The sequence below is a fragment of the Schistosoma haematobium genome, chromosome 3 (assembly GCF_000699445.3).
Source record: "Schistosoma haematobium chromosome 3, whole genome shotgun sequence".
NCBI classification, from domain to species: Eukaryota; Metazoa; Platyhelminthes; class Trematoda; order Strigeidida; family Schistosomatidae; genus Schistosoma; species Schistosoma haematobium.
In genome coordinates this window covers 30,534,155-30,546,340 of record NC_067198.1, presented here as the reverse complement: position 1 = coordinate 30,546,340, position 12,186 = coordinate 30,534,155, and the positions used below count along the sequence as shown (strand labels likewise).

At 30.2% G+C, this 12,186-nt stretch overlaps 1 protein-coding gene across 1 annotated transcript in view; it reads left to right on the top strand.

Annotated features, from left to right (window-relative positions):
- The window catches only part of MS3_00010635 (uncharacterized protein), a gene marked incomplete at its 5' end in the record, with an annotated part of 45,970 nt that overhangs the window by 28,766 nt on the left and 5,018 nt on the right, over positions 1-12,186 (top strand). The window contains 4 exons of the mRNA XM_051219024.1: positions 3,825-4,161; positions 7,593-7,674; positions 9,608-9,722; positions 11,859-11,978. Coding sequence (XP_051069560.1) covers positions 3,825-4,161; positions 7,593-7,674; positions 9,608-9,722; positions 11,859-11,978 — 654 coding nt within the window. The remainder of the gene's footprint in view (positions 1-3,824; positions 4,162-7,592; positions 7,675-9,607; positions 9,723-11,858; positions 11,979-12,186) is intronic.

Genomic DNA, 12,186 nt, shown 5'->3' with positions numbered 1-12,186 from the left:
GAGTTTTTTAACAGAATCAAGACAGGTAACTCCGTCATTCATTTGTCCAGGATGTATTTCAATATTTTGATAATTTTGTTTATTTTTTTAATATTTTTTATTAATATAACAATATTCTTTGTTGTTTAACTCTAAAAGACACAAATTTAATGATGATTCTGTTAACCATAAAGAAAACGTTTACTTTAAATTTATATAATGGTTCAACTTAAACGAATTGAACAATGAATGTACTTACGAATGAGTATATCCAAACACAAAAATGAACTATCTTCAAAATGAAATTGTTATTCAGAAATAAAATTATTAATAGGTAACTTCATGTCTGAAATATATTAAACTCTAGATGGAAATATTTCCAAAGTACAAGGGATAATACAATGGTTAAGTTTAGAAAACAGGGTGGAATACGAAAAACCTTTAAATCCCTCTCTCTCTCCCTCAATACATTAGGCTTTTTGATAAATGTAACAAAGCTGTAATCATGTGTATGTTTTGCGACTAATTCTGTAAAATTAGTTGAATAAAAGAATGTGAATTATGTATGGGGAAAATATAAACAATTCTCCAATTGATAAACTCAATAATACAAGAAAAGCGAATGTAGTAGAATAAAGTAAATTCGTTTATTCTGTGGATTCTAGTCAGCTGTCTACAACCTGAAAACAATAGTAATAATTATCTATTATAACCCATGTACATACTTGGTATCACATTAATGAGAATTATTAAGTTGACGACAATAAGTATGGAAGAATTATGGAGTAGTGAAGTGAACGAATATTTATGTTACTAACTATAGAAATCCTTAAGGAGAAATTTTATCACTACATGGTGACACGTTTCTAAAGAAAAAATATTGATGTCAAAGTTACATAATAATCATAAAATTTGACAGAACATTAGGGTAGAACAAGTATAGCTGTTGTTGGTGTTCTACTGATCCCCAATAATATGATATTATGTATATCAGTTATAAACAATTATTACTGTTGTTTCTAGGTCATAAGCAGCTGACGAGAAACCACGAAATATATGAACTCACTTTATTCTGTCATGCTTTTTGTTCTTCCTTTACATAATAACATTTTAATTGAATTTTATCTTACTTAAATATTGATCAGTAGTTTAGAGCATTGTATGAAAACGTTTCAGCAGATCAAATAGCATCGTGATATTAGTTAAGGCTAAGAGCCAGAATACTACTGAATTATGTTGTTTAGAAAATAGAGTATGTTAGGCAAAAACTATTATTTTCGATCTGGTTTTAATCCTTAATTTCACACATTAGATTTGATTATTTTTATCTTACTCTGCTAAAGTATTAGTAATTATGTACATTTCACTGATTATTTTACTTATTTCTGTTGACAAACCGGTGTTGGATTAAAACAAACAAGTCTTTATCGTTATTTATTGACATTTGCATTTACTCCTTGTCTCGTTCATATGCATAGTCTACTTAAATCCTCATAGTAACAGAAAACTCATTATCTATTCAAATGACAGATAATTCCCATTTAAACATTAAAATCATGAAGTTTAGCGAAGGGATCTCTTTTCAACGAATTTATTACCAAACTGTACAATCGTATATATATATATTTTAAAGTAGTAGTTCCGTGAGGAAATGTAGATATGAATAATCAAGATGACATAATATAAAGACTATAATACTATATTTTCTATAAGCATGACTTAAAACATACGTGTTACGTTTTCTCGTTGATTAGATCTGAGTCCATATGTAATTATTTTAAACTATTAAGGTTAGGTTAATTCGTACACTTAAAGAACATTAGTGACTACCATCTGATGAATAATTTTGTATACTATTAAGATAGTTCATAAATAAAGAGAATCTGTCATGTTATGTTTGACTAGTCGTTGTCTGATAAAGGAAATCTGGTGAGCCTGATGTTCCTTATTCCATGAACTTCATCCTGTGCAAATAGCTTTAGCATTATGATGGACTATTTGATTCTCCTATTTATTTGGAACTGAGAAGTATACAGTCAAAATACTTGTTAACTATTATATTCTGTAATAATCAATTCAATTTTTTATGTATAAAGTATTTTATGTGACCCAACTTCCTGAATTAGTAACCTGTTAATCTGCTGTTATTTTATATAACTGGAAAATTTCCAAAAATCATTAAATAATCAATCGATTCTTGATTAGTATTGATTTTATCGTTAATTGGAATTCTTATATATTCATGTAGGAGCATGATAAGAAACCCAGTATATATAGATATTTGTATCATTAAAACGATGTTGAGAATATTCAGTTTATTGAGTATTTTTCGTTGAAAACATAATAGCACTTAAATATCTGAATAATTTACAAACTACTCTTTTAACAAACTTCAATGTCATTTGGTTTACGATATCGTCAGTTGGATTAAATACGATAAAAAGATATTGATGAAATAAACACATGCTTAGAATAATTTAATTCCATACTACCCATCACTTCGCCATAGCTAATGTTGAGCTACGTTAGTCAGATAGGTTTAAATTACATTTTCGGTCCGAAGATATATATCACAGAATTGGAAACAAGATATGAGATGAACATTCTTTTGAGCTCATGAAATGCATTTCGTTCAACAAGTTTAAACAAACCACCAAAAAAGATAAAACTATGAACATTTTACAATTCGTCATTATGTCTCAAATGTTTATTTCACAGATTTAAACTCATTGTGTTGCACACAAGTTGATTTTATGAAAAAAGTTATCATTGAGCTTCTAAAATTTTGAAAGAAATGATTTCATTACGAAAGCTCATTTGAGTCAGTCAGTAAGCTAAAACGTGGAACCAGGCATCAGTTCAAGCTGCCACATCTCATTAGCACAACAAGATGAACACTAAATTCATAGAAGTAGTTACTTCAATGGTAGTAATTTATAAAAGAAAGATTCCATATAAAGATATAATACAGGAAGAAATAATTAGTTTGTGGAAAGGAAGGTATAAAGCAATGTTAATCTCACGATTTAAGGGAAAATAAAGACTGTATACACCTACTCCATTGTGATCAGTTCTGAACAATGTTCCCTATAGTCTCCAACCATTGGTTACGATTATCACGCGGATCTTAACCAAGCAGTTTGCATCTACTTGTATGTGACATGATGGAAGGAAAAGTCAATTTTCGATTGATTTACTCATTATGAGTTTTGTTCAAGATTACTTCCGTTTCGACTCAATGTAGTATTTGTTTTCTTTACTCGTATGATATTTTATTCTGTATAATATGCGATATTCTTGTATCCCATTGACATGAACTATGCTCAGTCTGTGATTTCATATAACTCTAAGTATTTTTCATATATATGATTCCAACCTAATTATTAATCAAAATGGGTGTACAATCAATATATAAATGAGTGTATTTTCTACTAGAGTTGTCATCGTCATTGTCGTGTTTTGGGTTCAATAAATCATCACTTATACCAGTCTTTGTGTTCTTACTTTCGCGTCGTGGGAATAGCAGAGGTCCCTCGTTCCAAGTATAAGTGACAAGAGTTTCCGACTTAACAATCAGCGACGACTAGATACGAAAAGTAGCATTAAAAGAACCAAGACAATAAGCATTCAAACGACAAGTTATAACAGTATGTATATATTTAAAGATGATTTGCATTTATAATTGACTTTAATTAAACAACTCTTGATGAGGCTTATCAGTAGTGTGCACGTATGACCCCTAGAAGCTACACTAAGAACTTTAAAAATTTGAATAAACTCTATAAACCGCCTATGTTATTATATATATATATATATATAATTCTTTTGGTTTACTTATATAAAAGGAGAATTCCGGAAATCATATGAAATATGATGAAAAATTTGAATCCCAAAATCAATTCTATTCAACTGGTTCAATGAATTCAATTAATGAATCTAATTATCAATCATCCATTTATCATTTACCACAATATAATGATCAAAAAAATTCTTATAATAAAATAAAAAAATTCAATAAAAATATTTCAATTATTAAAAATATTCATTTTAATAAAACTGTATATGATGAAAAATTAAGAATATTTCGTATTATGTTAGCTGGTGATTCAGAAGTTGGTAAAACAAGTTTATTATTACGTATGTGTGATGATATATTTAAAAATTATTCAGTTACTACTATTGGTAAGTAAATTATATATTATGACAATTTATTCATTATATAAATGATTCTATTCAATTGTATGTATTATCTCAACTATTGAGATTATTATGATATTCATAAAAACCCTCCTGATATGAATCAATCATATGCTCACTAATGACTGGTTTCAAGAGGTATTTCATAGAGTTTTAGTGAGAAGTAATGACCAGTGGAGTACAATTGGGTCTGCTGTGAGATAGTAAATCATTGAAGATAATTGTGGATGTGTCGGTCAATTTTGTGGATTGGTTGATTTTAGACATTAACACCATTAGATGTCGGCTCAGTGGTCTAGTGGTTAAGAGTTTGCGCGCGAGACTGATAGATCCTGTGTTCAAATCGTGCAAGGCGAGATCGTGGATGCGGACTGATGAGAAATCTCACAATAGAACGAGACGGCCGTATAGTGCTTCCAGGTTTTCCATGGTAGTCTAGATTCAATTAACTGATGATCTGAACAATGATGTCCACAAAAACCTTTCTGAAATAAATAAACGTTTATCTTAATTATCAGTCAAATATGTATATGCAATAGATGAGTGACTGTCTGGGAATAGTACCATGATAATCAAACATTTTAATGTTAACCGACAATATCTTGCTATAAATTCATTTATTATATCAAAAACAATTGATTTTTAGTGGAGCCTTTTATTTTGTAGTCATTTAGATCGGACAGTGTTGTCGACGGGTTCTCCACTTTAATTACCAAAGATCTGACTCCAATTTGATCGTATGAATGATTGTTGTCGAAATGTATATGTCGCCTATCCTCGTATATAATCATCGACTTAAATCGCGTTAGTCAATAACGGAATTAAATAAGTCAAATAACGAGTATGGACTTTTGAATACATATATTTTGTAAATGAAGCGAATGGAATAGAGGGAAGCGAAACGACATGCAGTGGAGATGGCGGGTAAGCCAACTCCCTTTAACCAAGCATTAATCAATATTTATAGTCACAAAAATAGGCTACAGACATGTGATGAATAGGACAAGAAGAGCAAACATATAATGCGCTCATATAAAAACAGTTAAGGTTGATAAGCAAATAATTAATAAGGTCAAAATGTGACTCAATTAGAATGGATAGACTGGTTTGTCTGAAAGCTAGAGCAAGGTATATAGGCTTGACATAATGAGCGACACTACAGATTTGATCTGTAAGGTCAACTAGAGGTTTTATTGGGAAAAAATATGTAGTATTGCAATGGACTCCTATGTTATATCTCGTTAACTTGTGAATACTCAAAAAATATGTTTTAAGCGCAATTAGCTGATATTCATTTTTATTTACAAATCATTTAGACAACTTTAACTTCTATGAAATGATTCTTTATATTATACCATAATGACATAAGAATTATATTTTTAATCACCTATTCTCTTATTCAATGACATTTAATAACGGAAATGTATCAATCACAATAGTGATTTAGTTCAAATTATACAGTTATTAGCTTTAAGGATAAGTTTTATATTCTTGTGAAATCCCATGAGTACATTAGATTGCCATAAATAATTCTTCAGTTAAACAAAAAAAATCTAAACAGGAACAATTATATTGTATTACTCGTATGATTGAAAAATATTCATCTCAGAAGTTTGAATAGTGTGCAATTTGAACTTTATTATAGTGAAAATTCCCATTTTAACATTTGGTAAATAAAGAAGGAACGAATTGAACGAAGAAAACTAATTGAACTTTATTACTTAAAAATAACATTCATTAATTATTTAATTGGTGCAGTGATCCAATCAAAGATCAGGAAACACTAAAAAGAGTTTCATCCACTCAGCGTTCACTTGAAGTTTTAGCCAAAAATATCAAGGAAGTGAAACTTCACTTGTAGAGGTTCTGATTGGCTAGTTGCTATACTGCTACTACGTTTAGTGCCATTCCGATATCTTCGAGCAACCCAAGGACACTTAAAAATATTATAAAAACCCTACATGTTCTGTGTTAAAATGAACCTTGGAGTGGAGTACTTCTCGCGTACTTTGCGTCTTCTCTCTCGTTGTTTAGGTCGCTGTATAGTTCTAGCTTGGTGATTACAGAATAGCTTAGGAAACAAATATAGCGTTCAATTTGTAAGACTTATCATTAACCACTATTGTACATTATTCAATTGAATTATTTCAAGTATTTAAACTAACTACAGTAAATAATCATTTGAATCTTATTACTGACTTATAATGTTTTGAATTAAACATCCAAAACATTAAATACTACAGACAATGTGAATATGTTTGACTAAAAGATGTGCATATTTATTTTATTTGATATCCAAATCCTTTAAAAATACAAAATCAAATTGTTTAACTTATTTAAGCAAAATGTATTTGCAGAAAAAATTAAACATCAAGTTTGGAAAAAAACTCATGGTTAGATATCTTAAGGATTCTCATATATTTTGTAATTGGATAGAAACAATGAAGCAATTTATATTGTATTATATTCATTACAACAAGTACCTTAGTCATATATTATAAAATAATTCATTAAATATTTCATACAATCAATCAACGCCCCCCTGACCATCTTCTTCTCAATAAGATTCTTATTTCTAACAAGGACTAGTATACAGACCTTAGTATCCATATTATGTATTTGAATGATGAGTTTTTACTTCAGAAATTATGTAAAGCCAAATAGTTTCCTTCATTTGTAGAATCGATGCCATGAGGTTTCTGTAAAACATAATTCTTGAAAGAAAAAATTTAAAATGAAGTGACTTTATAACACAGCAAAATAGCTATCAAGATTGGATTGCTTTTCAGTTTCTATTCAATAAATATTTTTTCTTTAATAGCTGAATTCATGAGTCAAATGCCGTGCACGGGATCATAGTCACGCGCTGCTGAAGAGTCTCATTATAGAACAAAATGACCGTCCAGTGCTTCCAGGATTTCAAGGGTGATCCAGCTTACATTGGCTCATTAATTCAACTATTAAAATTACTGCAATCTTCACGAACCCCATTTTGATAAAAATATTTTTCTGCCATAAAAATAAGTTTTTTGTTTGCTAGAATCTTCGGAACTGTCAATTTCAAGCTCATTATTTATAGGAACATAAAACCAGTCATGAAAGTGGAGCGATTATAATGCCGTATAAAAAATGAGTTCGATAATCAACATTTCATTTAAATCAATGTATTGATCCAAAACTTGACCAGTTCGTATTTATTTCTTATAAAATTCCACGATGAAGATCAGTATCATGAAATACGAAGATTGTTCAGTGTTTCCTAGTGGAAAATAAGGAATAAAAATAAGTGAATTAGAGTTAATAGAATATTTTATTTACTTCATGTTGAAGCATCACTATTGGTTTTCATTACTACTAACCAAAGTAATAATTGTTTTCCTGACTTGCATATTTGACATTTTTTTAAATGCATCTAGGTGTTGATATGAAAATGAAGTCAGTAGAAGTGGATGGTAAGAAAGCAATGATGCAAATATGGGATACTGCTGGACAGGAAAGGTGGGTTTCAAAAGAAATCTAAAGAGGGTTAAATATTTGTCATTGTGTTAAATTAAAATGATAAATTCCAACCATTCAAAGTGATTCATATTTTTTATTGTTTGACAAGTCCGAACAAAAGATGATTATTGTTTATTGAATCTTACTACGTGTTAGACAAAGTATGTACGAACTTTTAAGCACAAATAACATCAAGAGTCCCACTCAAACTATACAACTATGCCATATGTGATTTAACAGCCCGCTGGATTATACTTCAGTGTTTGGAGAAATTACTACTGTGTTTGAGTGTCAATGTCAAAAATAATACCATGATGCGTTTAGTTTCGTCTGCGGAAGTAAAAAGTGAACAAAATTCAAAGACTGGATAGCATTGTTAATCATATTCTTGAACATAAATTACAGTGAAAAACCTGCAACAAGAATCGATACCAAATTAAAATATCATGTATCAACTATTTTATACTCATGATCATCAATAAATAAAAAGGAATGTATTGAATTATAATTTACTCATTCAACAAATAAAATGTAATATTGAAGATAATTAAACTGATTATATTTGGTGTCATCTGTTTAGTAATAACTCATGCATTAAATTTTGATAACAACATAAACAATAAACTAATGTTAGAACTATTTTACAGATCATGTATTTAATCTTTACATTAGTTTCCACTTAATTACTTACACCTGTTACTCGTCGTGAAGGAGTATAGATCACTCAATAGCATTCTCTACCCAAACCAATCCTGGACAATCCTTTCCAGCTGCTTCCAGTTCCTATTCATTCTTTTCATATCTGATTCTATTTCTCGACGTAATGTGTTCTTTGGCCTTCCTCTTTTCCGCTTCCCTTCAGGATTCCAAGTTAGAGCTTGCCTCGTGATGCAGTTTGACGATTTGCGTAATGTATGTCCTATCCATTTTCATCATCTGTTCCGAATTTCTTCTTCAGCTGGAAGCTGGTTTGTTCTCTCCCACAGAAGGCTATTGCTGATGGTGTCCGGCTAATGGATGTTGAGTATCTTCCGTAGACAGCTATTTATAAATACTTGTACATTCTTGATTGTGGTTGTTGTAGTTCTCCAAGTTTCAGCTCCGTACAGTAGAACTGACTGCCTTGACGTTCATATTGAAGATTCTCACTTTGATATTGGTTAAAAGTTGTTTTGAGTTCCATATGTTCTTCAATTGTAGGAATGCGACCCTTGCTTTTTCAATCCTCGCCTTTAAGTATGCATCTGAGCCTCCTTGTTCGTCGATGATGCTTCCCAGATATGTGAAGGATTCTACATCTTCCAGAGTTTCGCCATCAAGAGTGATTGGATTGGTGTTCTCCGTGTTGTAGTTGAGAACCTTGGTTTTCCCTTTGTGTATATTGAGGCCTACTGATGCAGAGACTGCTGTTACACTGGCTGTCTTTATCTGGATTGGTTTGTGTGTATGCGATAGGAGAGCTAGGTCATCTGCGAAGTACGGATCGTCTAGTTGGTTCTGAGCTGTACATTGTATGTCGTGTTTTCCTTTAGATGTCGAGGTCTTCATAATCCATTCGACCACTAGAAGAAAGAGGAAGGGAAAGAGTAAACAGCTTTGTCTGAATCCAGTCTTTACTTGGAATGCATCTGTCAGCTGTCCTCCATATACAAACCTTCCACTGACTACTTATTTATCATATGATTAAGTAGTTTGTAATAACATTTTCATATCGTTGTTTACTTGGTCAAATATTTAGTTATTTTAAAAAATGAACACAAGTAAATTACACCACTTTAAATGAATTTACAATATTACTGATGTATGTAGAGAGGTTGGATATTCTTTACAAAACAGTAATTATTATTTGTAAAAACTAGATTTTCAAAATGTAAGAAAACAGAATATTTCTTAGTTTATGTACCTAAATTTTATGTTTAATTGCATATTGTAGATTTCGCAGTGTATCAACTAGTTTCTATAGAAAAGCTGATGGTATTCTACTAGTATATGATTGTACATCGGAATTTACATTTATTAGTACAAGAGATTGGATAACAATTATAGAAGTAAATAATATATATATTTTTTAAATGTAACTAATAGAGTATTATTTCAATGATTAGTAATATCTGATTTCATTACTAGAGGAAAATGGTATTTTAACTCTGATAGTTTACTATTAGCTTGTTAACTTGTTATAAGGCGGGTTTTATTAAAGTTTTAATCATAAGAGAATTGAACATTTATTCTTATCAAGTAATTCTTTCAAAAATATACAACCATTAAGGTAAAATCATTTTGTTTATAGATTTAAACTACATTTGTAAAAATAATTTCGCATAAATTTCATATAGGAAGTTGATTTCGTCAATAAAGTGAGTAAATTTAGATGTTGGAATCCAAGACCAGCACTTTATCCTATTCAGGATCTTCATTCCAGTGATGATGTTGATACTGAAATTTCACTCTAATAATTTTCCTTCAGACGACCATCACGTTAAATACTAAGTCGCTGATTTCAGGTACACATTATTTTGTGTAACAGGAATGAATTTAATTTTGTGATGCGTTGAATCTTCCTCTTATTACCATAGTTAAAGAACAAACTAATGAAGAAATTATTGACTGAATTAGATTTATCAACGTTTATATTATACATTCTAACAACAATTGCTAACGACATTAAGAAAACAGTTGGATACTAAGACCAGCTTTCGCTGATATTAACAACTATGCAAAAAGGTAAAAAAAAAACATTTACATAATAATGTTGATTTTATTAACACACAATTGTTTATCAACTTCTCATGAAAGATGAAGTTAGAGAACAGTGTATCTTTCAAAACAAGAGCAAAGAATTAAGTGAAAAAGATTTATTTTGCATGATTTCATCCTAAAGTTTGTACAAAAATAATTTTTTACACTAAAAACAAAGTTGATGCAAAACTTGAATGGTTATTAAACAATGATAGTAGAAACCAAATAGTCTATATATTTGTGAAAATCAAAAAAATAATAATATTAAAATAAATTCGAAAGCAAAATGAGTGGTAAGAACACGAAAATAGGAAAATGTTTGTGAGAGAAAGAAAGTCAACTATGAGGTCACTGATTACTACAAAAGAAAGGTAACTGTAGTTGGATAACATGAAGAATTGACCATAAACGTATGAGCTATACTTACTCACTTACTATTCACATTGGTCATTCATGGTCAAAGTATAACCTGAGACAAGTGCGAAGCGGTTCAATTGGTCATATCTTAGATCAGAATAACAAGAAGAGAGATCAACAGGATGCTGTGCAAAGAAGAGGTATTAACATCAAATACAAACGAAAGCTAATCATGAAAAGTAGGATTTAAAATATTAAAAAGGTATAGAATAATACTAGAATTCTATTCAGGGAGAAAACAGTGAATAAATCCAACAGCTAAGTTGACTAAGATACTAACCAGAGTTTGGGAACTGTTTGTAAGTCCGTTAGTTTGGTCATGATCCCTCATCATTCCATTTCACAAAGAATAATAGGTTGATTTATGCAACACGTGAAGTACTAAAATTGTCTAATAATTTAGATATTTCAATCCTAACTATTGCAAAACGCAACTATGAAATTTCCCTTATGGTCACAATAAATACTTTGACTCATTTGGTATTTATTTTATTAATTTTCTTTCATTTTAATAACGTTAGGTAAGGTGGCTTGAGTCAGTGGACATTTGTGCAGCATTATACTATTTTTATGACTACCATCTTATTAAAATCCTGAACGATGCAATCATAAAATGTGCATAACTTTAAAACATTCCCCACTCATAAACGATAATCAAAATGCAATTTTTTAGTTCCTTAAATATAAAAATACAATCGAATGCCAAACACATAAAAACTAGTTAACCATTAGAATCATACAACGTTCTGTTTGACCTGACAAGATGAAAGTTTGCTTACTTTTGGTTTACAATCGACAATTATTATTTTTGCCTTGTCAGGTCTTAGAACATAGACACACATTCAGACGCCCCACAATAGTAGTATTTCTCGATCTTAAGGCTGCATTTGACTCGGTTGATTGTGAGGTTCCATGGCAGTGTTTGTCACTGAAAGGAGATTGTTAAAATGTATTTGGATAAACATTTTACACGAAGTCATAATTTATTGTTTTAAAGTCATACATATTTATTTTTAATTCAATTTTAGGAGAATGCTGGCAAACAAATACCCATCGCTATTATTGGAAATAAAAAGGATTTAAAAGAGCAGAAAGAGTGGCAAGGAAATAAATGTGTTAGTTACGCAATAGGCAGTAAACTGGCTCAGGTGAGCTTTAAACTAATCAATAATCACGAACTGAGTACAGTTAAACCTTTTAATCACAAGATTATGACTCGATAGTTAAATGATAATTTCCTCACCACAATACTTGGAAGATCTAAATATGATTCCTTGTAAATTTAGGAGTGTTGAAGGATCCCAAACTAGCTCTCACATGCTATATATATATATATTGGATCTATAACTTTTAAGT